At 40.7% G+C, this 27,158-nt stretch overlaps 1 protein-coding gene across 2 annotated transcripts in view; it reads left to right on the plus strand.

Moving 5' to 3' along the window:
- Positions 1-11,118, plus strand: part of pi4kab (phosphatidylinositol 4-kinase, catalytic, alpha b) — a 36,518-nt gene extending 25,400 nt beyond the window's left edge. For both annotated transcript variants that reach the window (XM_072682025.1, XM_072682024.1), the window contains 19 exons: positions 1,019-1,177; positions 1,353-1,432; positions 1,808-2,007; positions 3,121-3,211; positions 3,736-3,903; positions 4,020-4,073; positions 4,183-4,303; positions 4,413-4,542; positions 5,579-5,649; positions 5,776-5,848; positions 6,754-6,824; positions 6,997-7,103; positions 7,199-7,303; positions 8,613-8,738; positions 8,881-9,001; positions 9,186-9,345; positions 9,473-9,562; positions 9,659-9,742; positions 9,881-11,118. In XM_072682025.1, the coding sequence (XP_072538126.1) occupies positions 1,019-1,177; positions 1,353-1,432; positions 1,808-2,007; positions 3,121-3,211; positions 3,736-3,903; positions 4,020-4,073; positions 4,183-4,303; positions 4,413-4,542; positions 5,579-5,649; positions 5,776-5,848; positions 6,754-6,824; positions 6,997-7,103; positions 7,199-7,303; positions 8,613-8,738; positions 8,881-9,001; positions 9,186-9,345; positions 9,473-9,562; positions 9,659-9,742; positions 9,881-9,932 (2,063 nt within the window). In that variant the 3' untranslated portion in view covers positions 9,933-11,118. The remainder of the gene's footprint in view (positions 1-1,018; positions 1,178-1,352; positions 1,433-1,807; positions 2,008-3,120; positions 3,212-3,735; positions 3,904-4,019; positions 4,074-4,182; positions 4,304-4,412; positions 4,543-5,578; positions 5,650-5,775; positions 5,849-6,753; positions 6,825-6,996; positions 7,104-7,198; positions 7,304-8,612; positions 8,739-8,880; positions 9,002-9,185; positions 9,346-9,472; positions 9,563-9,658; positions 9,743-9,880) is intronic.
- Positions 11,119-27,158: the final 16,040 nt, after the last annotated feature.

Genomic DNA, 27,158 nt, shown 5'->3' on the forward strand with positions numbered 1-27,158 from the left:
ATGGCATTTACTGTATATAAGTACAATATGTAGTTTATTATGCTCCAGTCTCACACTCTAGCCACAAGCTAATATATTTGACACAAGCTAACACACTAATCACAGTTCGATGATTCGGTACAATTTGCTAACTTGGTAACTTGAGGTTTCTAATTGGAATGTGCACTTGGTTCCACATTCTTTCCTCTTTGCACATAGGCAACCATGTATTGTCTATATTCTCTGTTACATCTCTGGTTATAGTTATAATGGAGTCACTACAGTAAATGTTGGCTTGCGGTTTGCGATTCAGACTTCTCTCTGCTATAACTCCATAGTCCTGATTCAGATAATGTCCTTTTCCATCAGGGTTTAATTTTCTGTAGCTTATCATTTTAATTGTCGAGCTCTCGGACGATTGAAACCAGGTTCCAGGCTGACAGTAGTACAATATGTAGTTTGTTCTGCCTTGTGGGGTACAGCCCTAACGAGGTAGTTGGTAAAGTACAGTACTGTAGTTTAATAAGCAGGAACGTGTTTTTTTAAGAATAGTGAAGATACACTCTTGCATAGGTCATATTTTTATGAAGAGCTGATTTAAAAAAAGAAATAAATTAGTTTTTAAAAGGGAAAAAAGGTAGAAAGTTTCTGCAAAATAAAAAAAAGCTTTATAAGATTATTTAAAAGCTTATTTTATAAAAAGACCAAATGAATAGAATAATGTAAATTAAGTTCTCAAAGCTCAAGCCAGACACTTCCAATAAAAAGGCTGATTTGAAAGAAGTGGGCAGGTTTTTTAGCTAGTCATTTGCATAGTTATATGGCATTCAGATTGAGCTTAGCCTAGCATGACCTGTTACTTACTTGGTAATAACTTACAATTTAAGGTTTCTGGGTGGAACATGCACTTGAACAGTCACTAATCTTTTCACATAGGCAACCATGTATTGTCTGTGTTCTCTTTTTTTATTACTATTAATTAGATGATGGTTGTGACAGGGTTGATATATGAGGTAATGATAATTAAACTGTGTTACAGACCCTCAGGATGTGTCTGTGAACAGCCTGTCAGTCATGGCAGGGGCAGATTCCAGGAGCAGCCTGGATGCCGCAGTGGGCTCGAGACAGCCAGCCACACAAGGCTGGATCAACACTTACCCTCTGTCCAGTGGCATGTCCACATTATCCAAGAAGTCAGGTAGACCCACAGGAATGACCATGGTGACAAAAGAACTTCTGCCACACATTACTGCCCTAAAAACCATGGAGCAGTAAATATGAAAAACTGAGAATGGCATTGCAGATTAAGTTGCAGATTGAGTTGTATATTTTCACCTAATTTACAAATTTTGCTGTGTTTCTATCACATTAAGGTCTGTCCAAAAAGAGCAACAGGGGCTCTCAGCTACACAAATACTACATGAAGCGCAGAACACTGTTGCTGGCCCTACTGGTATGTAAAACCTAAATAGATATTTTATTGTGTCTGTGTCTATTTTCCTTCCCATGTAGAAGCCCCTTGTAGTTCCTTAATTCCAGACTATAGTCCATCTGTTTCTGTGCATACTTTGTTACCCTCCCTTCACCCTGTTCAATGGTCAGGACCCCACATGGGTTTTTTGGTTCTGTTTTTGTCAGTGGAAAGAAAAAGAAATAGCTTTGTTTTACAGTTTCACAAACTTATAAGATCAAATAACAAGCAAACAGAAAGGATTAAAATTTCCTGTCACTCTTAACCAAAAATAATTGTGCACGTGTGGATGGATGCATTTTATAAATTCTATATTTTTAGAATTGGATGGTGATTTCAGCCTATCTTTCTCTGTAGGCCAGTGAGGTGGAGCGGCTGACTACGTGGTATAACCCATTGGGCACGCAGGAGCTGCAGATATCAGCTGAGCAGTCAGTGGAGACCAGCATTGTCAACTGGAGATCAAAGTACATCAGCCTGACTGAGAAACAGTGGAAGGACAATGTCAACCTTGCCTGGAGCATAGCGCCCTATCTCGCCCTTCAACTGCCTGGCAGGTAGTGTGTCGGTTCCAGTTTCAGGATCCCCAGAAACACATAGGCATACATAAGGTTGTGCTAACAGAATGTGTCTGCAGAGTCTGTGTTATGCCTTTCCCATTGTCATGGTGCAGACAGCATGTCAGAATGCAAGCTAACTCGATAGTCCTGCGCTAATTCATAATACAAAAAACACAGAAACTGGAAATCAGGCATGCAAGCAGCAATCAATATTGAGAAGGATGTGTTTGTTTTAGGGAGGGGTGGTACCTGTCCTTGCTTCTCATTTGATCTAAAATAATGTTACCTCTCATTTGGAAATGGACAGAAACACGACAAAGTACAAATAGAGGCAAACGCAACAATTTCCTTAAAAATCCTTGTTTTTTAATAGCCCTTATTATTATTATTATTATTATTAGCCTTATTTATTTTATTATAAATTTGGGTTCTCAATGACCCAACCCATACATATTCTCCCCCATCACATGCAATTATTGTACACGGCTTTGATGCATCAGCATGGGGTGAAAGTGCTACCTACCTCCCCTGGACAGTGCAAGGCCAATTGTGCTTTCTTGCGGCCCTGGCTGGCTTAGCTCTGGTCATGGATAAGGTGCCCTAATTCCTTTATTGTTATTATTATTATTATTATTATTTTATTTTTTATTTTTGGGGGGTGGGGGGGGTGGAAGAAGTACTCTGGTCATGTGGTATATTGTCAGTAAGGTCGAATTGATTTACAGCTGTGTGTTTGTAGATGTATGATCTATAAACTGCTTCTACACAGGTCATGGTATGTATGGGAGAAACGTCTGTTGCTTTACTAGTATTTAAAACCTAATGCGGCCATGCCACAGTGGAGGAGTTCTAGGTTTGGGTTAACTTGCTCCCACTGTAATCCACTGTTTTAGTCAGCATAATGTTTTATTAACAACAACAAATTCAGTTTTAGTTGATGCCTACATCACAGTGTGTTTGCAGTCAGAGTGCTTTTAAAAACACAGATGTTGACCAAGTGCTTAACAAACAAACACACACACACACACATTCATTTACAGTCAGCAATCACTTAACCAGAATGCAAACTGAAATGCAAACATAAATATTAACACTACGTATTTGTTCAAGGTTCAAGAACTCTGAAGCTATTGTATCAGAAGTCACCCGGCTGGTACGCATGGACCCTGGAGCAGTCAGCGACGTTCCAGAAGCTGTAAAGGTAAAACATTCGATACAGAGTAAATTATATTAGACGTAGATTTTTAAAATGTATAAATTTTTATATAACTAAGACAAAGGCAAGCATGTTCTGAAAAATGATCTGCTTTCTCTATATTAACTTAATGAATAGCTTAACAAATATTTATTGTTCATTGTGACTTTGAGACGGTACATACCATCATGGTGACCAAACCCTTGCCATCCTCTGAAAAGCAAGGCACAATATCGGTCACAGTGGCAGGACAAAACCCTGCATATTGTCATGAGCACCGTTTTAAGGCACACAAATCATATGTCCCAGAATTTATTTTATTTTATATTAGATTTGATGTGTAAACCAATTTTTTATTATTATTATTATTATTATTATAAGAAAAGACAATTAGGCGACATTGCTATTTTTGCAGCGCAATGTCAGTTGGTTGCACTGGATTTAGTCCTACACGTTTTATGGTTAATCAGCTTTACAGTTTAAGAATTCGTTTAAGAATATGTTTTTAATGTGGCTGTGTTTCCTTGCAGTTTTTGGTCACGTGGCACACTATTGATGCGGACTCTCCGGAGCTGAGCCATATCCTTTGCTGGGCCCCAGCAGATCCACCTACAGGCCTGTCCTACTTCTCCAGCATGTACCCTCCTCACCCCCTCACCGCTCAGTACGCCGTACGAGTCCTGCGCTCCTTTCCTCCGGTACTTCACTTAACTCTCACAATTGTATCCCCCTCTCATTCTGCCTTACTTTCTGGATTCTTTCCTGAACAAATGAATGTTGATTTAACAGATTTTATTTCTTACCCTTTCAACAGGACGCCATTTTGTTTTACATCCCTCAGATAGTTCAGGCACTCCGCTATGACAAGGTAGGTTGCGCACACCTCAAAAATCTGAATTCATGTTAAAGTTGTCATTTTTACATTTGAATTGAATGTTTGGAAATGACTGACGTTTACATTTGCAATTTTCTTTTAGATGGGCTATGTGCGGGAATACATCCTATGGGCAGCACAGAAATCACAGCTTCTAGCTCATCAGTTCATCTGGAACATGAAGACCAACATCTACACAGATGAAGAGGGACATCAGAAAGATCGTAAATAACTTTTTGTTTTGATTTATTTTTTTATTTTATTAAATTGTCCATCACTTTTTTTTTTTTTTTTTTTTTTTTATTCTGGTGATTTTTTTTTTCTTCTCTGTAGCCGATATTGGAGAGCTGTTGGAGCAGCTGGTTGAGGAGATCACAGGCTCTTTATCTGGTCCTGCCAAAGATTTCTACCAGCGTGAATTTGATTTCTTCAACAAGATCACCAACGTGTCTGCAATCATCAAGTACAAGCACTAAATTTCCATTAATGTTAAAACAATGACTGTCCCACCCATTATAACCCCCCTGACACACCCTACTAAACTGTGACTGACCTCAGCATATACAGTCATGTGGAAAAATTAGAGCACACTGTTGATTATTTTTTGTTCTTTTTAACATTTAAGCGAGGACATTTGATCTCTATTTAAAGAATATTGACAGAGTCAGGTAATATGACTAAACAAAACTTTTTGGGGATTAAAGTTAGGACACATTCACATTTATTACTTCTTAAATGCCGCACATTAGCCGCAGATGAATAGATCATCTTTAGAGACGAGTCTGGGGAGAGATTTTAAAATATCTCAGAACGCTTAGAAATCAGCCGTTCTGCTGTACACAAAATAATTTACAGGTGAAACACATGCAAAACATGACCAGGTCAGACCATCCTAGCAAGCTCAGCCTCCAGGTCTTGAAGTCTCCAACAATCCTAAAATATCATCACAGGACCTACAGGTAGCTCTTGCATCAGTAGATGTGAAAGTACAGTATCTACTATCAGAAGGAGACTGCACAATTTTCATTTTCATGGGAGAAGTGCAAGGTGAAAACCCAAAGCGTTGATTCTTCTAAAGCGAATAACTGACAGAAGGCCAGTGTTCTGTGAACGAAGTGCATGTGATTGGTTGTAAGGTTTAAGAAGTTCCCCAAGATATTGTGGGATAAATTAAATAATAACAATTTTATACTCCAGACCAATATGTGGTTATCAAAGAATCTATAATCATTTGCAAGAATTCTGCACAAATTTCAGTAACCCTGGTTTTGCCACTGCAACAACGGAAGCATTTGGTTATTGACCATTTTCTCTTACCATCACAAACTGGTGCAAGTTCTTGCCTTTCTTAGACTTCTTCAGTTATGTTGCTTACATATTGCTCATGTCTGTTTGTGGTTTGTTCATAATACTGTGGTGAAGAAGGTAGATCCATCGTTACTGTTGTTTTTTCCAAAAATGTCCTCAGAGCTCTTATACACCTCCTTTCATCATTTCAGACCCATTCCTAAAGGCGATGAGAGGAAGAGGGCATGTCTCAGAGCTCTGTCTGAAATCAAGGTCCAACCAGGTTAAGACATCACTTCTTCCTCTTCAGCATTAATACTCCTTATTATTACACAATGTGACCGAATGTCTAATAATTATCACATTATTGCTTTTGAAAGAATTGATTTTTAGAACCATTTCTCCACAGGCTGCTACTTGCCCAGTAACCCAGAGGCCATAGTTCTAGACATTGACTACAAGTCCGGAACACCAATGCAAAGGTACTTAACACTGAGCACAGGTTCTTAATTACAGTGAACCTATACACCGATTAGCCACTTTATTAAAACCACCTCCTTGTTTCTGCACTCACTGTTCATTTTATCTACTTACCATATAGGAGCACTTAGTAGTTCTATAATTCCAGACTGTAGGCCATCTGTTTCTCTTCATACTTTGTTAGCCTCCTTTCAACCCGTTTGTCAAAAGGACCACCACAGAGCAGATAGTATTTAGGTTAGCTGGAGCTTTTAAACACTGTCTTCACTCACTGTCCACTGTCCACTTAGACACTCCTACCTAGATGTAAAGTCGGAGACAGAAGCCCATCTGTTTCTGCACAGTTCATGTTCCTCTAGTCCTTCATCAGTGGTCACAGGACGCTGCCCACAGGACACAGTTGGCTGAATATATCTGGGTGGTGGACTGTTCTCAGTCCAGCAGTGACACTGAGGTGTTTAAACACTTCAGCAGCATCGCTGTGTCTGATCCACTCGCGTCACTGCAGTGCTGTAAAAAATCCACCACCCAAATACTAACTGCTTTGTGGTGGTCCTGTGGAGTCCTGAGCATTAAAGAGCAGGGTGAAAGGAGGCCAACAAAGTATGTAGAGAAACAGATGGACTACAGTCTGCACTTATAGAACTACAAAGTGCTTCTGATAAAGTTCCTGCTGGCTGCCATTGACTGGATATGTTTGGATGGCAGACCACTCTCTACTATACTACCATATGGCCAGTGTTAAATGGGGCAGATGGGGACTGACGGACATGAAGCATTATAACAGTCTGTACTTATGCACCTGTGAATGGAAACAGTAGGGTAGGGGTTTCAGATAAAATGGATAGTGTGTGAACTGTGTGTGTCGCTAACTGAATTGATATATATGTGTGTGTGTTTGTGCTAGTGCTGCTAAAGCGCCATACCTAGCCAAGTTTAAGGTGAAGCGCTGTGGAGTCAGCGAGCTGGAGAAAGAAGGTAGAGACTATTGTCTTTTACATGAATAAAAAAAAAAAGAGTCATCACTAACGCTTGTCATAATAGTTTTCTGACCCAGACAAGTGTGTGTGTGTGTGTGTGTGTGTGTGTGTGTGTGTGTGTGTGTGTGTGTGTGTGTGTGTGTGTGTGTGTGTGTGTGTGTGTGCTTTAGGTCTGCTGTGTAGGTCAGACTCGCTGGAGGAGGGTCGCAGCGAGGAAGAGGCTCAGAGGATTTGCTGGCAGGCGGCTATCTTTAAAGTTGGAGACGACTGCCGACAGGTATTCCGTTTCGTGGTTCTGTCCCTGTATTCCTCTTTCTGCAATTGTCTGGGGTTTCATCATCTCTCTGCCCCTTCCTCTCTTTGTCTCTGTAGGACATGTTGGCCTTGCAGATCATTGGTCTCTTTAAAAACATCTTTCAGTTGGTGGGATTGGATTTGTTCGTCTTTCCGTACAGAGTTGTTGCTACAGCACCTGGAGTGAGTGTTGTGGGGTTTTTTTTTTCTCTCTCTGCAGTGTTTCACTGTTTAAAACCGGGGATTGCAGGGGGGATACCACAAAGTTCCTTATTGCAGATTCATTTATCAGTAATTATAGCACTACATCAGATCAGTGCTTGAAGTGGGTCAGTACTATGTGAACTTTTACACTTTGAATTCCTTCAAAATGGGAAACAGTACCAGCGCTCATACATTTTATACCGGGACTTTTTCTTGCATACCAGGACTTCTCACAAGCTGCCAGTTCTCTGACCTTGTATCCACCAATCAACTATAACATTAAAAGCACTGGCAAGTGAAATAAATAACATTGACTGGGTTGATAACATTGACTTGATCTGGATACAGTGGCACCTGTCAATTAGGCAGCAATTAGGTGAACAGTCAGGTCTTGAAGGTGATGTGTTTGGAGCAGGAAAAATAGGCAAGCATAAAAATCTAAGCCAGACAAGGGCACAAGCTGTGTTGACTTGACGACTGGGTCAGAGCATCTCCCGAACATCAGACAGGCCTTGTGGGTTTTTTTTTCTGGTATACAGTGGCCAGTACTTACCAAAAGTGCTCCAAGGAAGGACAACTGTTGAACCTCACGACTTACAGGATACAGCAGGATGCCTTCAGAAGTCTTGTGGAGTCACTGTTTCAAGGGGTCGGGGCTGATTTGGCAGCACAAGGTTGATCTACACAATTTTAGTGGCTCATTGATGGATATATGTCTATGTTAAAACTGTTCGGAATAAGGTAATAACACATCAGTTGTAGAACCAAGAAATACCAAATATTCTGAAAGATCCAAAAGCAATAAAGCAATAATCAAATCAGTGAATCACACAGCAACAAAGCTTAGGCAGGACTGGACAGTATCTAACAATATATTTAAAAAAAGACCCACAAACAACAAATATATCTGAAGCCCCCGTCTAGCAGCATTCTAACAATACCCCCCCATTGCCCTCTTTTTTTTTTTTTTTTTTGAAAACCAAAATATCATCACCCTTCTATATAAACTGCAATACCCATGGTGCACTATATGACACTCGCATGCTTGCCTTTCCCTCAACATGTGCAGTGCAAAATAAGTAACATTATTGTAGTTCTAATATTTAGTTATTATATATAAAGTTATAAGTGAGTATAAGTATTGATGTTCGTCTGGCTCTGGTGGTCATCCTATAAACAAGTTGAAAACATTAGACTTCAGTGATCCTGCTGATGTCAGACTGCTTCATCTTGTGTCACATCGCTGCTGCTCCTTTTCTCTGATCTTGTTATGCATCCTGTGCTGCAGTGCGGTGTCATCGAGTGTATCCCGGACTGTAAGTCTAGGGATCAGCTGGGCCGTCAGACTGACTTTGGCATGTATGACTACTTCAGGAACCAGTACGGAGATGAGTCGACACTGGCTTTCCAGAAGGTGATGCCAGGTCCACATTGGGGATTGGGGATGTTGCAAGATGTGCAAGTATATTTGTCGATGTGTGTAAATATAAACTGGTGTGTGTGTGTGTGTGTGTGTGTGTGCGTGTGCGTGTGCGTGTGTGCACTTTGTGTAACAGGCGCGGTACAACTTTATCCGGAGTATGGCAGCATATAGCCTGCTGCTTTTCCTGCTCCAGATTAAGGACAGACATAATGGCAACATCATGCTCGACAGCCAGGGACACATCATTCACATCGGTCAGTATCAACTCCAGTCCTTTTTTTGGTGCGATGATTCAGCCAAAAATCCTCCTTCCATGAGTTTAGTGTTCTTTGCAGCACATGTGTGAAGGCGTAGGCATGCAGTTGCCTATAAGCTCTTGTTGCTTGTTACTTACCTTGTTTCCAACACTTCTGCTGGGTGTGTGGGTGTGTTCTCCAGACTTTGGCTTCATGTTTGAGAGTTCTCCTGGTGGAAACCTGGGCTGGGAGCCTGACATCAAGCTCACCGATGAGATGGTGATGATCATGGGAGGAAAGATGGAGGCCACGCCCTTCAAATGGTTCATGGAAATGTGTGTGCGTGGCTACCTGGCCGTCAGGTGGGATGTGTACAACGCTCTCTTTGTGTTTCCCTGTTGTGCATTCACCGCAATCCTACACTTGACACGTATACACAAGAGAAGCACTGTAACCCTTTTTGTTTCTATTCCCCGCTCTTTGCTTTAGGCCGTATATGGATGCTGTGGTTGCCTTGGTAACACTGATGTTAGACACTGGCCTTCCGTGTTTCCGTGGTCAGACCATCAAACTGCTAAAGTAAGCTTTGCAAGTTTAGCTCCTGCAAAAGCAGAACAACTTAAGAGTCTTTTTTGTGTACCTGGGACAAAAAATTGTGTGTGTGTGTGTTTGCAGGCAGCGTTTTAACCCCAGTATGAGTGAGAAGGAGGCAGCTGCCTTCATGATTAAAGTGATTCAGAACTGCTTTCTCAGCAGCAGGTCTGCCTCCCTCTCTTTCTTTCTCTCCCTCACATCTACGAACCCACCAGAATTCCAGTACTCATTAACTGCAGGACAACCTCGATGTAACGTGTGTGTGTGTGTGTGTGTGTGTGTGTGTGTGTGGTTGTTTTTCAGGAGTAAAACCTACGATATGATCCAGTACTACCAAAACCAAATCCCATACTGAGCGCCAAGTTGAAGCATGTGAGTAGAGACACGGTGGTAACAGACCAACAATGACAGCTGGACATCTGCTGAAAATTTCCATGAAAAAACTGGTCCATCTGAATGGTGTGTGTGTGTGTGTGTGTGTGTGTGTGTGTGTGTGTGTGTGTGTGTGTGTGTGTGTGTGTGTGTGTGTGTGTGTGTGTGTGTGTGTGTGTGTGTGTGGTGTTAATGCACAGTGCTGATTTTCTTTTTTTTTTTTTTTCTTGGTGTGGAACATTTGATTGCCTTTTCGTTTAGTACCCTCTGCACTTTATAAGCCTGTATTGCACTTGCAAGGTTTTGTAAAAAAAAGCAACAAGAAAAAGGAAAAATCTAATTTATTACATTAAATATGTACCTGCAGCCCTACCTTGCACAAACCATGCTGACCTGCTGATATACTGTTAACTGCATGGCTTCAATATGTGTGAGAATACGGCACAATGAAGTTGTTACCGATTCGTTCATAGCTGTTGTCTGTTTGAAGTGCCACATTATGATTGATTGCTGAATGCTGTTTTCGGTGCACTTGCTGTTAGGACAGTAGGCTTGACTTTTCAGGGTATAAGAAGAAAGCCCTGTTCTTTGTTATGCTCCTTGTTAAAGATTGACATTGCATTTTCTAAATACTGTCTCTGAAATACAATGCATCATGCCTGGCAGTGATAGCCTTGTAGCTTGCGAACTGCAGTCACTATGTTCTTCAGCACTAGGCTTGAGTTCAGCTGTGTACCATGCACCAAGACTGGAGGTCTTTAAATCAGTGCTTAATGAAGTTATATGGATTACTCAATGCTGAATAATTTGAGGCTGTACTCAAATAAATAAATTAATAAATAAATAAATAATAAATACTCCAACTACAGGGTGACATTATGCTTTTTCGGACCAGAATTCCAGCCTATTTCAGCTTTTTCAAATCGGTCGTTGGATACCGTACCTACACGCCAATTGCAGCTTGGTCCAAGGTCCTCATTAACAAATCACAGCTTGTTTACAGTACGTGCCTATGTGTTGACCAGTTGATTGTGGAGTGATTTTAATATTTGTACACTCGTTTTCATGTTTGTCATCTTTTCTATCCTGCACTGTCCTGTTTTTTGGATGGAGACGATCTGTTAATTCTAAATTTGAGACGTTTAATAAATTATTCAGTGGCAACAAAATGTGTTTCTACTGTTCCCTTTAACATATGAATCACAGAGCACATACAGCGTATGACGAGCAAACTGTTGTCCATACCTGTACAATCACACAACAGAGCACTGCTGCATTACAGTTATTAACAATTTGGCAAAACCTGGATGAACAATAACTGAGAGATGTGTAAATGGTCAGATCACTCCCTCTGGAAAGTATCATTTTTCATTTCAATTGGAAGAACTGGAGCAGGAACTGGCACTGCTTGCTTATGCTGTATATCTGTAAACTGAATGTGCCACCGGTGCCTGGCCCTGGTTAACTGTAGCTGATTCTTCATTGTAAACTAGCAGCTGGTCTCCACTCGCCTAGTCTCTGCTAGCTGAAGCTAATTGCCTTTCTTAGCTGTAGCCGATTCGGCCTTGTAGCAAGCAGCAGGTCTCTCCTGGTTCTCTTCTGGTTCTGGTTCTAGCTCCCCTAGCTTTAGCCCGTTGGCTTTGGTAGAATCGGGCCTAGCCACAGCAAGCTGAAGCCTGTAGTCGCTACCAACTTTAGCCGCTTTGACCGTCTAAGCAAGAGTCTAGCCTCCGCTATCATTTAGCGATCCGGCTCGGTTAAATAGACATCAGTTAGTCACGGTCAGTGTTGACTGAATGACCTGCTGCTATAAACTAGTTTCAAAGGCAGCTTGCAGTCAATGGTGTATTTCTTATGGAGAAAAACATTTAGTAACTATGACTTTGATGACTTTTGGGTTTCATTTAAACATTTTCAGTACTTTGATCAGTACTACAAATTTAAAGAAGGTACTGCAGTCAAAGTAGAGACAAGACAATGCAATGAGAATAATGATTTGAACACAGCTGTTTGTTTGTTTGTTGTTCTAACTGAATATAAATAGAAAGTCTTCAGAGCACCGTTTCTGTTGATCATTATTTCTATTCAGAAATTTAAAAAAGAACATTTAGGGCTTTTGACCAATCATCCAAAACTTGAGCCCCATAAGCCACTGAATGCACCACAATAATTGGGGGGATTTATTCAGAACAGAAATCAGTTTCATTTTCATCTCTTTAGATCAGGTTCTTCACTCGTAGAACACGATGGTGTCTCATGCTAAACCCTTCATGCTAAACCCTTCTGATTCAGTGATGAAAACAATGCCAGAGGATCATGGTTAGCTCTGTTCTTCTTGTTGATTCCTATATAACCTGATTAAGGGGCTGAAGACACTTTGGAACATATATAAGCGATTTGAATGTATCTTGTATTTCGTCATCGATATCTACTAAATATTAAAAGTCTTTGGAATCATCAGGTGTTGAGTGTGGTGGAAGACCAACATGTCTGTATGTGGAAGGAAACATCCCAAATCTGATGTGATGTGTTTTAGCTGGCTGTATAAAAATAAAGGATAAAAGAACTTTGATGGGTTGTGTTTTATTCTGTAGACTATTTACTTCACATTACTTTGTCTTACCAACCGTCGATTGCGTTTCTGTGTGTACCTCGAGGAACATGGCGACTGGCTGGCAGATCCAGCGGTTGTTAGAGAAGCAGGCTGAGCTCCATTAACAGAAGACGAGGCTAGAGGCTGCCGGGGACACCTCCAACGCAGCTGTCTCAACCCCAGTTCTTTCAGCGCTCCAGATCCCAGGGATTGTCGTCTCCTCTCCCGCACCAGAGATGGCCTGGGAACATCAGCATGGCCGGGAAAAGCCAAGGTTACCTTCACCTCCTCAACCGGTTTTCACCTCTGCTAACCGATTCGAGGTCCTCAGCTCATCATCTTCGCCATCCCCAGCACAGAGGACAACCAAGTGTCTGGCCTAAACGTAACGCAATGGTCTCCTGTTTTCCAGGTGCCAGCATCCTGGACGTCGCCAGATGCCTTCCCTGTTGCCGTCTGCACTATGGTTCTCCACGTTGGAGCGAACAACACCTCCTAAAGGAGGCCCATGTATTAACAAGGGAGCGAGCTGAACTCTTCATGCTCCACTGCTGCATTCGGGATTGGTGCGTCAGCGTTGCAGCGGACTTCTTAGACAACTGGAAGAGTTTTTGGGAGTGCCCGGCCCTCAACCGTAGAGATGTGCTTCACCGAGCCACCTGGGGTCTGTCATTCATTCAGGGAACATCACAAAGCTCTACCCAGTCACACCACTCAGAGTGGCCAGGTTTTCTACTCTATTTAAACCATTCATTCTGCCATTTAAAGGTAAAGGTAAAGGTACAATGCCAGAGGATCATGGTGAGCTCTGTTCTTCTTGTCGAATCCTATATAACCTGATTAAGGGGCTGAAGACACTTTGGAACATATATAAGAGATTTGAATTCATCTTGGATTTTTTATCGATATCTACAAAATATTAAAAGTATTTGGAATCAACAGAGCCTGGGATTGTTGATAAGTGATTATTTCTGACAGTAAAACCCTGTTGTGTGTGTGTTGACCTGCAGGCTGAGGAACCTGCCCAAGAGAATGTGGGGCAGAAGCCTGTAGAAGCAAGGCCAGTGTAAGGGACTTACTACTGCATATTGAACTTTCACAATTTTACAGTGACCATCTACCTTCCACCACTTTGTTAGTAAATAATACAACAGGTTCTATTTATGCTCAACTTATGCTGCTCAATATGCATAAAAAGAACCAGCAAACAGGTGCTGATGCTGAGGCAGGTGCCCAGTGATGGACTTGGAGGTAACAGCAGTGGTTCTTTTTTCCAGGTATTTGTAAGAAAGAACCCAAAGCTCTGAAAAAGCATCCAAGACCCTGATTGTCCGGCAGGTTTGCCCCCTTTATGATTCCCAGGGTGTAGACAGAGAGCACTCTTTGAGATCCTCGCGCTCAGCAAACTGTAAGGTTGTGCTGGAATGGCCACATTATTATTTAGGATGTATAACAGCTGTATAGAATAACATAATTGGTCAAATTGACTACATCTACGTAACACTGCCTAATGTGGGACACCTAAGCTCTATGGGTGCAGGACTCCAATAAATACAGCCCTTTCCACTGCTGACTGAATATTCTGCACTCAGGGTCTATTTTCCCTATATTTGACAGATTGGGTTTTAGAACACACACAATCAGCATTAGGAGAATATTAATATAGTGTGATTACAGGAGCAAAGAGATCAGGATCATTAACACAGGACGCCACAACCTTCATATGTCACCTACTAACTAACTGCTTTGCAACACAGTGCTAAGGATGAGAGTCCAGGTTTACCTGCATGCATTTCTCTGTTGATGCATGCAGAACCCACTATGCTCAGAGTGCCATATGTACAAATTAGAAATAATAAACACATGTCTTATATTATTATTATTATTATTATTATAATAAAACAAAATTAGTAAACATAAATTGGACATATAAAGACATTACAGCCGATCATGAGAACTCGTGAGACACAGCATCTACACTCTAAAAAATAAAGGTGCTAGAAAACGTTCTTTAAACCACTTTTGGTTCCATAAAGAACCATTTGTGTAGTAGAGATGTGACCAGTAAACTTATAAAGAACCTTTACATCAAGACAACTCATTTTGTTATCTTTTAAAGGTTCTTTACACTCCCAAATCTCTGAATCTCTCTTTATGAAATTTGTAGCACCAACAGTTTTTAAACTTAGAGGAGGACCACAGGGCTTAAGGCAGCATTTGGGACTAGGGGAGACCCTTCTCTCTGGCAGCATGTAATACTCATCCAGTGGCCAAGCGCCCCCTAGTGGAAGTTAAAAGGAAATATATTAATATAAGATAGATAGACAGATGAAGAATAGACACAGACAGATAGATAGACAGATAGATAATTAGGTAGGTAGATAGATAGACAGACAGACAGAAAGACAGGCCGATAGATAGATAGATAGATAAATAGATAGATAGATCGATGAATAGACAGATGACGAATAGACACAGATGGATGGATGGATAGATAGATTAATAGACAGATAACGAATAGATAGACAGACAGACAGATCATTAGATAGATAGATAGATATATAGACAGACAGATAGACAGACAGTGAGATAGATAGATAGATGGATGTACAGATAGATAGATAGACAGACAGAGATGGATAGATAGACAGATGACGAATAGACATAGATAGATAGACAGACAGACAGAGAGATAGATACATGACGAATAGACACAGACGGATGGATGGATAGATGAATAGACAGATGACGAATAGATAGACTGACATAATTAGATAAATAGATAGATGGATATAGATAGACAGATGAAGAATAGATGGATAGACAGACATAATTAGATAGATAGATAGATATATAGACAGACAGACAGTGAGATAGATAGATATATAGATGGATATACAGATAGATAGACAGACAGAGAGATAGATAGATAGACAGATGAGGAATACACAGACAGACAGACAGACAGATGGATAGATAGATAGACCAATAGATGGACAGACAGACAGATAGATAGATCGATAGACAGACAGAGATAGATAGATAGATAGATGACGAATAGACACAGACAGATGGATGGATGGATAGATGAATAGACAGATGACGAATAGATAGATAGACAGACAGATAATTAGATGGATAGATAGATATATAGACAGACAGACAGTGAGATAGATAGATGGATATACAGATAGATAGATAGACAGAGATGGATAGACAGATGACGAATAGACATAGATAGATAGATAGATAGATAGATGACGAATAGACACAGACGGATGGATGGATAGATGAATAGACAAATGACGAATAGATAGAGAGACAGATAAATAGATAAATAGATGGATATAGATAGACAGACAGACAGATAATTAGATAGATAGATAGATATACGGATAGATAGACAGACAGAGAGATAGATAGATAGACAGATGATGAATAGACACAGACAGATGGATGGATGGATAGATGAATAGACAGATGACGAATAGATAGATAGACAGACAGATAATTAGATAGATATATAGACAGACAGACAGTGAGATAGATAGATGGATATACAGATAGATAGATAGACAGAGATGGATAGACAGATGACGAATAGACATAGATAGATAGATAGATAGATAGATAGATAGATGACGAATAGACACAGACGGATGGATGGATAGATGAATAGACAGATGACGAATAGATAGAGAGACAGATAAATAGATAGATGGATATAGATAGACAGACAGACAGATAATTAGATAGATAGATAGATATACGGATAGATAGACAGATGATGAATAGACACAGACAGATGGATGGATGGATAGATGAATAGACAGATGACGAATAGATAGATAGACAGACAGATAATTAGATAGATAGATAGATAGATATATAGACAGACAGACAGTGAGATAGATAGATGGATATACAGATAGATAGATAGACAGAGATGGATAGACAGATGACGAATAGACATAGATAGATAGATAGATAGACTGTTAGATAGATAGATAGATAGACTGTTAGATAGATAGATAGATAGACTGTTAGAGAGATAGATTGATAGATAGATAGACAGAGAGATAGATAGATGGACTGTTAGATAGATGCAACAGGGATATATTGCAGTCAGTCTTTTACCTTTCCAATATTTATTCACTATGTTAAATGATACAATAATGCTAATTGAGTGTTACCTGATATAGAACTGCCATTCATTCTATATCACTGTTGCTAGCCTGAAACAAAGGAGCGTTCATTTCCATTCAACACATTATTCATTTCAGTTAAATGTACAATGTATGGATAGATGACGAGAACTGCTGAGAGTTTAACAATATATGCATCTTGTCTAACCTTCACATAGGAGTTGTGTCCAGCATGGCAGCTCAGGCCAGAGTACATTAGCACAGCATACAGTCTGTACACCTGTTCCTCCCCATGTGACTGGGACATGAATGGGCACATATGGAGGCTTGCAGGGAACCTCACATTCTGTTGATAGGAGTGATGAGAGACAACCATACTTTGATACTTTTTCATTTAGAGGGATATATGATCTTTAATATGCACTGTCGACAGCTGGGTCACAATGACACTTTGGAAGGCTTTGGAGGTTGTTTATTGTTCTTGGGAAGGCCGGGGTAATTTCAGCTCACGCTTGCTGTGAGATGACGTGGCCCTGAGTGTCAGGAAAGCTTCTTTGCTGTTCTGCGAGAAGATAAGAACTTGTGTATGCTTGTCTTCCAGTGAAGTCTCAGACAGCTCGGACAGAATCGGTCTGAGGGCTCTCGAAAATGAATTGCCTGTTTAAGGTCTAGCTCAGCATCTTCACTGGATTCAAGTCAGGACTTTGACTTGAAGATTTTCGAACTTTTGCCTGCATCTTGGATCAAGCTCTGTCACAGATCTGGAAAATGGTAATAGTGAGCTGTGCCTTGTGATCGTTTGCCTTTTTTGGTGATGTGTTTCACAGCTGATTAGGATGGTGTGACTTCAGAGCCAAGTTCCATGGTACAATCAAAACACTCCTCCTTCATCTGCTAATTTTAGCTAGCTGAGGCTTTTGAGAACTGCACAGGTCTCGGTACCTAACCAGTCGACAACAAGGTTGATTATGAGCAGTTTGTGTCCTTAATGTGCCTTAAGAGTAATAAATGTAGGTAGAAAATGTAGAAAAGGTAGCTGAGCTAGGCTCTTTGGTTTGGACTTGTTACCTCCACAATCGAAAAGCAAGATTACACTCGAGATTGAGCTAAAGCAAACCACTTTAGTCTAAAATGCTACCAGCAATGAGCCGTAACTCAGTCTTTACTACAAAAATCTCAGTTTCAGGAACTTTGTAATTCAGTTTTTCCTAGTACATATTCTAACTTCAATGATGACATCACCGATTTTCTTTTACTAGTAATAATATTAATAAGGTCACTAATAAGGTCTAATAAGGTCACTAATGTGATCAGTGTTCTTTTGTTTCTCATTTCAGGTGTTTGCTGCATTTTCATCCTGTCCGGTGAAAGGAGTGACTGTATGGTAAACACAGTATATAGTATTTGTAGAATGACTGGTGCCCCCTGTGGCACTGGAATCTGTGCCTTTAAGCTTACAGCATTATTTCAGGCTAGTTATTTTATAACTTTTAAGTTTATAAAAGTACACAAACCCATTGCTGACATTCTAATTTCAGTGATGACATCACTGATTTTCTTTTACTGGTAATAATATTAATAATAATCATTTACAATTTTACATCTGCAGATCTATAAAGCTTTTTGGACTAGTCACATTTACAGGACAACATATCCTTAATGTAAATTTGACTAGTTAAATATTTCCAAATAACAATGTAATGATCTGGAATTACAATTTCTACAAGTAAAAAAAAAAAGTATTGTTCATATAGTAAAAATGTCGAAACCAGACTGGTCAGGTCAAGCTGGTTGAGCTTGTTGACCAGCTGAGCCCTTGACCATCATTGGGTATGTTTTGGGTGTTTGATTGTTTAGCTAGTGTGCAAGCAACTTGACCAACCTGACCAAGCTAATCAGCCAGTATGATCATGCTGGCCTGAAAGGTGGAACATTTTTGGAAGACATGGGCCCTGTTACATCTGGTAAAGCTAACACAGCATTCCACCATAATGTAATACCAACATAAGACCAGCAGTCAAATATGAGTAAGGTAGGTAGTAGTAGTGTGAGGGATTTGAGCTTTGCCTCTGCAAGATTTGAACCACTGCAGAAACCATGAATTCTGCAATTGCAAAAAGGAGAATGTGTGCCAGTCAATTCGAGACCTAAAGCTCAAGCATGGCTATGCAGCAGGACGATGATCCAAAGCACAAAAGCACTTCTGAATAGCTTAAAAGAATGATTAGTCACATTTACAGGACAACATATCCTTAATGTCATTTTGACTAGTTAAATATTTCAGAATAACAGTGTAGAGATCTGGAATTACAATTTCTAAAAGTAATAAAAATTATTGTTCATATAGTAAAAATGTTGAGAAAACCAGCCAGGTCAGGTCAAGCTGGTTGAGCTTGTTGACCAGCTGAGCCCTTGACCATCATAGGGTATGTTTTGGGTGTTTGATGGTTTAGCTAGTGTGCAAGCAACCTGACCAACCTGACCAAGCTAATCAGCCAGTATGACCATGCTGGTCTTTTAAGCACTGAACTGGGAAGGTGACTAGACCCTGAAACATTTGTCTATAGATAACGAATTAAAGCCCCATTCGGTTATTATAATAACTAATGAGTTTTTTTTTTGTACAACTGCAAAAAGAGAATATTTGAATTAGGACCAGCCCTAATGTGTTCATTTATAATGCATGCTTGAATTCCCATTGAGAAACCTACAGTGCTGGATCAGCAATTTCTTATCAAGGATTGGGTTGATAACATTAACTATTCATCAGACTGTCTTCTTTGCGTAGTGTTGCGATCTGTTCCGGTCACTAATGTGATCAGTGTTCTTTTGTTTCTCATTTCAGGTGTTCGCTGCATTTTCATCCTGTCCAGTGAAAGGAGTGACTATATGGTAAATACAGTATATAATACTTGTAGAATGACTGGTGCCCCCTGTGGCCTCTAAAGTACATATTCCCCCTCAAATGCACTCTTACCATCACAAACTCTGGGATCTGTGCCTTTTAAGCCTTATTTCAGGCTAGTTATTTTAAAACTTTATTTTATAAAAGTACACAAACATATTGTTGCTGTAGTTGCTTTTTCTGAAATGTGTTCCTAAAGGTGATGAGAGGAAAACTGCCCAATGTAGGGCTTATTGGAGATTTATCTATGTAACCACTTCTCCACAAGATGCTGTTTGCTCAGTAACCCAAAGGCCATTGTCCTATCCAAGTGTGGTCAACCTGTCACAGTGTCTCCCTCTGGTGGTGGGACCTGGATTTTGCCTGTTCTGTCTTATTCTTCTGGCACAACCAGGATACAGGGTGAGATTATGTGCCAATTGTGTTGTGTCTGAGCTGGAGCTGGACCGTGTTTTGGTCTTGTGTTTGACCTTTGCTGTTGTTATTGGATTGTGACTTGCACAAAAACCTACTCACAGAATGCCTCATGTCCCGATTTACCGACAAGTCTAGGACTCCAGTGAACCACAGAGAGGCAGCTATTGTCCACAAATGGAAAAAACCTGGAACAGTGGTGAACCTTTCCAGGAGTGGCCAGAAAGAGTGCATCGACAACTTATCTAGGAGGTCATAAAAGAACCCATACAAACATCTAAAGAACTTTATCCCTCACTTGTCTCTGTGTACACTACTCCACTGGGCACTGCTGACCAAAACTAAACAAAAAAACTCTAATTGACCCCCCCAGACTTTTAGGATAATAATGTGGGATAAAAATAGGACTGAAAGGTGGAACAATTATGGAAGACATGGGTCCTGTTACATCTGGTGTAAAGCTAACACAGCATTCCACCATAATGTATTACAAACTTAATACCAGCAGTCAAATATGAGTAAGGTGGGTAGTGGTAATGTGAGGGATTTGTGCTTTGCCTCTGCAAGATTTGAACCACTGCAGAAACCATGAATTCTGCAATTGCAAAAAGGAGAATGTCTGCCAGTCAGTTTGAGACCTAAAGCTCAAGCATGGCTATGCAGCAGGACAATGATCCAAAGCACAAAAGCACTTCTGAATAGCTTAAAAGTATGTTTGGAGTGGTGAGGTTTTGTAATGGCCAAATCAAAGTCCTAACTTGAAGATGTGGAGCTAGACCTTAAACAGGCAGTTTATTTTATTCGAGAGCCCTCCAATGCAGCCAAATTAAAACAAGAGTAGGCCTCCGCTCACTCCAGACTCATGCCAAGTTATTGCAAATGTTTGATTGCAGTTGTTACTTCCAAGGGTGGCACAACCAGAATTAGGAAGCATTTGTATAGCGTTGTACAGCAAGATTTAGTACAAAACAACTAAATGTACTGCCATATATACACTGCACTACTGAACATACTGATATTGGTGATATATGAGGAGATAATGGGAGGGAAATGCCCCCTTGGGGAATTGTAAAGTTATTGCTGGGAATGACTCCAATAAAAAACATTGAACACAGAAGAAGCTCCAGTACTGAAGCCCAAACACCTCAACACAAATGAGATCTGAGCTCTGTAAATATGGTATATGGTTAATGAAGGTATGGTAAACAAGCAGCTCTTTATTAAGCCAACATTTAAAGTGCAAAATCTTTTCGATATTTGTACACATGCTTGTTGATTATTTGAACCCAAGTGATTTGTCCAACAGTGCAGCACACATTATGACTATTTTTTGCTCTTTCAGCCATCAATCAAAAAAGTTATCAAAAAGTCAAAAAGTTATTTGCTGTGAAGTTGTATGCAAACATTTGGATACAAAGAGTGAGTGTTTGTTCTCTATTACAGGTAGTGGAAGTGACCACCACTGTGAACACCACTGAAATGACACAATCACATGAAGGTAAGTTGACTACTAAATTTTGAAAGGACTATTATAGAACAACACCAGCTACTCAACTGCACATTCTTGTTGAAGTTGCCAGTCTTGTGACATCAGTCCAGTGCACAGCAGTGCAGACATCCTGCCCTGCAAGAACTCTTTTGTCAGCTGTCAGCTGTTAACTCACCTCAGCTTGTCTTTTCCAGTGATTTAACCACCATGGGCAGTCGAAAAGTCACTGTTGTAAACAGAACTCTGCCACGGAGCTGCAGGACACTAAACTGAACTGGTGTACAATGAATGATATTGGTTGACTGGAAATCCTGCCCACATAGAAACCTAAGACCAATCATGGGACTCTCTGTGTCATTGTCTCTCATTACATCTTTTACTCACTGATGTCCCAGTGAAATTCTGGAAAACAGATTGTACACAGGAGAAAAGGTATATGATTAGGAACACTTTTGTTTACCACAGGGCGTGTTAGAGACAATCCCTCCAAAATCTTTCATTTCTGCTATTGATGTAAGAAATTCTGCTTAGACCTAGCTTAGTCCAATATGTGCAAACTAGTCTATAGAACAGGTAAGGGTCTGGCATAAACAAAGGCATATCCCTATACAGTAATCAACAGCAAAGGTAAAACACAAGACCACAAGCTTAGACTAATATGGACCAATTACAGAATGACTACACAACTTCAGCGGTTTGTATGTAGAATTTTTTTTCTTACAGTGACAATGTTTAAAATACTGTTGATTTGTGTTACTATTAGCTAGTAAGTGAGTGTAGTCCTACTTAACTACATTTTGTTGAGTAAAAATAAGCAACTATATAAGGACTTCTCAGTTCTTATTCTCAGAATTATTACAGTTCCAGCTTTTGGTTTGTTATATTAGCAAGATACACTTTGGACACCTACACATTACACCTACAGGAGCTTTTATGATGTCCCATTCTAAATCCATAGAAATTAATAAGGAGTTGTTTCCCCTTTGCAGCTCAAACAACTTCCACTCTTCTCGGAAGGCGTTCTACAAGATTGTGGAGTGCCCATTGGAGGTTTTGCCCATAAGAGCATTTGTGAGTTCAGACACTGATGTTAGATGAGAGGGCCTGGCTCACAACATCTGCTTTAGTACATCCCAAAGTTGTTAGATGGGCTTGAGGGCAATGGCTCTGTGCGGGCGAGTCTCACACCAAACTCACCCTACCTTGCTTGCTGTTTCCACAATGTTCAAAATGTCGTGGTATGCTGAGGCATTAAAATTTCCCTTTATTGGAACCAAGGGGCCTAGTCCACAACCACATAGCATTATGGGGACAAACACCCCAATAGCATTATCCCTCCTCTACCAAACTTTACAGTTGGCACAGTGCAGTCAGGCTGGTAACATTCTCCTGGCATTCGCCAAACCCTGATTTCTTGCCAGATAGAGAAGCATGATTCGGGACTCCACAGAGCATGTTTTCACTGCTGCACAGTCCTATACACCACTCCATCCGACGGTTGACATTGGGCTTGTTGATGTATAGCTTGCATGCATCTGCTTGGTCATTGAAACCCATGTCATGAAGCTTCCGGTGCCCAGGTTTTGTGTTGCTGTTGTTAATGCCAGAGAAGGTTTGGAGTTTTATGTACTATGCGCCTCGGCACTCTGCTCCACTCTATAAATTGGTTTGCCACTTCATGGCTGAACTGCTGTGGTTCCTGAGTACTACCACATTTGAATAATACTCACACACATACCCACTCACAGTTGACCGTGGAATATCTAGGAAGAAAGAAATTTCCCCGTCTGACTTGCTGCAACGGTGGCAACCTATCACAGTACCACACTGGAATTTGGTGTGTTTATTGGAACAACCCATTCTTTCACAATGATAAAGAGGTGTGTCTCAATACTTTGGTCCTTGCCCTATTCTTTTTTTTTCTGTTCAGTTTAGACTGAATACACTAATGCATGTACTGTGTGGTGTAATACAGTACCATAACATACATGTAATGTGCTTTGCAGTACCTTATTCATATACTAAATAAAAGCATTGATGTCTTTTCCCACCCCCTTGTCTTTATTCAGCAATGTACCTAAACACAGTAGTTCCAGAAGTCAGGTTGGGACCCCTTGCTCTTGTGGTGCTCCTGCTCTGTCACACTGTCACATCTGACTCTGACAAAAGAGGAGCTTGTCAATTAGTTAATGAGCTAAATCAGGTGGGCTAGATGAGGTGTACAGTGTGCAGTCCTTAGGACTAGGATCGCACATATGCAATAGTCTAATACCCATGTAAACCGAAAACAGTAGACCTTCTGACTGCAGCAGTTTAGTGCAGGTAGGATCAGACATTCCTGACAACCGCCGACCTCCTGAGACTCTGTCTGGTCCGTCTTTTTCCGTCTGCCTCTATTGCACTGCTGCATGCATCAAGTTGCGAAAGTGATATTTGTTAATATTGAGAAGAGACTCAATGTCCATAAGTATTTAGACAGTGAAGCAATTCTTGAAATGTTGTCTCTGTACACGACTAATGGATTTCTAAGCGGTTTAGATTTACATTTACATTTAAGGCATTTAGCAGACGCTCTTATCCAGAGCGACTTACAAAAGTGCTTTGCTATTTACTCAAACCTCAGCTAGTTTGAATAGGCTAAAATTTTTAGCCTATTCAAGTTTAGACATTACTAAACACAAGTCAATAAGGTGACCACTCTGCTATTCGCCCAAGTATTCTCGGTGGGTCTTCAGACTGCGTTTGAAGACAGCGAGCGACTCTGCCGTTCGGACACCCAGGGGAAGCTCGTTCCACCACTTTGGGACAGAAAAAAGCCTGGACTCTCATCTTCTATGGATTTTGAGGGATGGCGGGTCGAGCCGAGCCGTACTTGAAGCTCAAAGGGCTCTTGGTGCGGATCGCTTTTGACCAATGCCATCAAGTACGGAGGGGCTGGTCCTTTCTTGGCTTTGTAGGCCAGCGTCAGGGTTTTGAATCTGATGCGGGCAGCTACAGGAAGCCAGTGAAGAGAACGCAGCAGTGGACTGACATGGCTGAATTTAGGGACATTGAAGATGACCCGTGCCGCTGCGTTCTGGATAAGTGTGCAGAGGGAGAGCACGTTTGAGAACGATAACTAATCATCCATGAATATACCAAGGCTTTGAGCATTTGTATGTGATATAAACAGACTTTAGAAACAGGAGGTTAGAAATTACTGCTATTTCTTACATTTTGTAAGTTAATTCCAAGTGTTTGGAAGCATCTTTGGCAGTGTGTGGTTATCTTATGTACTATTCTAAAGACCATCTCCCTTTCCTCTCTGCTCAACCTCTTAAACTCTGTCAATTTGCAAAGGGAGTGTCCCTGTCTGCTTATTTTTTAATCAATTTAAAGTCCTTCTCAGCAATTCTCTTAGTCTCTGCTGCTGAACAGAAAAAAACATCCACAGTGCAAGGTGCTGCCGCCACCATGCTCCACCACCCAGTTATGAGTGGTGCCTGGCTTTCTCTAGATGTATTGCTTGATCATAGACCATTGTGTTTCTTATGGCCTTAAGGTGTCCTTGAGGAGTTTTCTCCCACTTCCACTCTGGACCTCCGCCGTGACCTTTGGGTCATCTCTCCCTTCTCTAACTAAAGCCTTTCACCCGTTTGCTCAGGTTGAAGGGCAACATGAGCACTCTCAGTGGTTCCAAACTTGACGTGTATGCCTTAAAACTGTGTGTATGTCCATTATTATTTAGATATGATGAATAAACCCCATAAAAATGTTATTACTAGTATAAAAACGAACTACTAGTAGGTGACCAATGCTTCTTCTCCTGAGTGATGTCATGCTCTAGTTATAGCTGTGAAGTTGATGTGAGAGAGCAACCATTTGCTTCAACAGCAAATACAGCAGCCTATACTAGTAGGACTAGTTGTAATGATAAATAAATAAAGTACTTTGCTTTGTTTCTACGACAGATATTAATAGTATTAAGCGGTCTAAACAGGCAGCAGAGGGGATTCTAAGGGCCCATGACTGAAAAGGGCCCAAAAAAAGAATTTTTAGAGTTGAGGGACCCAGTCTAATATCTTTTCATGGGGCCCTAAATCCCTGGCATCGGCACTGACAGCCAGCATTTCTTTTAAAAAGAATGGAACTTCAAGTTATATTAATAATATTTATAGATATTATTTTTGAGATTATATTTGAGAATTGTCTGAAAACAAATTACAATACCCTTTCCAGATCTTTTCATAATCCTGTCTCTGACAGGATTATGCTGTCCTATGGTCAGCTTTGTGTAATCTTTAATAAAAAGAAAACAACGATTAAATTTCATTTTCATAGCAAAAGGTCTGAAAACTGCAATCTGATCTTTCAGGCTCTTTAATTTTGCGCAACTTTAATGTCTTTGCTGACTTGAAAATGATTTATTTTACAGTAAGTTTGTAACACAAGCAAGACCACGGTGTCACTGATATGCAGAACGGAATTTGAGTGAAAAATCTCCAGCCTGCTAAATGGGAGTGAGAGAGTGAGGTAGAAAAGGTCTGAATGTGCATGACAGTGCATATAAGCGCAAATAAATAAATAAATAAATAAATAACAAGCCATGAGGATAAACAAACTGACCGTAGGATTCAGAGACAGGAAAAATCTCGAAAGGGTCTTGTCATTTATTTCCAGGCAGTTCTCAAAGGTCCTTGAAGTTCCATCCTTCTTGATAGAAATGCTGACAGTCAGGGCCACTGCCAGGGATTTTGGGCCCTATGAAAAGATATTACACTGGGTCCCACATCAATTGTGTCCAAATACTTGAATAATAATTGTCAGTCATGGGCCCTTAAAATCATCCTAACTTTCCCCCACCATAAGGCGCCCTCTGCTTGATTTCCTAACACTCAGTTGAATCTGTTATTAATCCATACACAACAACCATATTCACCATTAGTGATGGAATTTGGCCTCTGTTCCAGTCTGTTCCAGTCTGTTCCAGTGAAATCTGTCTTTGACTGACTTTGGTGATCATCTATAGACAGTTTTGCTTTGACCTTGTCAGTCATGGGCCCTTAGAATTACCCCTGCGGCCTCTGCCTTTTACCCATCCATGCACACACACATAGACACTAGTGATGAAACACACACAGTGACAGTGAGCACACATGCCCTGAGCGGTGGGCAGGGGAGCAGAGAGGGTGAAGGGCCCAACAGTCATCAAGCATCCTCTGCTCCTCTTGAAGAACGGTCATTAAGCCTATTCATTTAACAGAAATAAAAACGCATTAATAGCATTGCATAAAGTACTGCTGTGGCTCTTATAAACAAGGGGCAGTTATATTGTATTAAGCAGCATCTGTCCAGCTGTTTTTTTTTTTTTTTTTTTTTTTTTTTTTTTTTTTTTAAGAAAAATACTGTGACTGCCTGTGAAACCTCGGGGACATTACAGTCGCTCCGCGCGGAAAATCGCGTTAATCGGATGTTCTTTCTCAGCTCGTCGTTCTTTCCGCGCTGCCTGGATGAGGAAGTCTCTCCACCCGCATTCCGACAGCTCCCGCCCACCCCTCGCTACGATTGACTAGTATCGCATCGCCTCCTGCGCCAGGATTGGCTGGTGCTTCGTACTCCACAAGCGCGGTCCAATCTCGTCAGGGGAGGGGCGGGGCTTGCCGGAACTCGCGTGGAGGAAAACA

Source organism: Salminus brasiliensis, chromosome 6, assembly GCF_030463535.1.
Source record: "Salminus brasiliensis chromosome 6, fSalBra1.hap2, whole genome shotgun sequence".
Taxonomy (NCBI): Eukaryota; Metazoa; Chordata; class Actinopteri; order Characiformes; family Bryconidae; genus Salminus; species Salminus brasiliensis.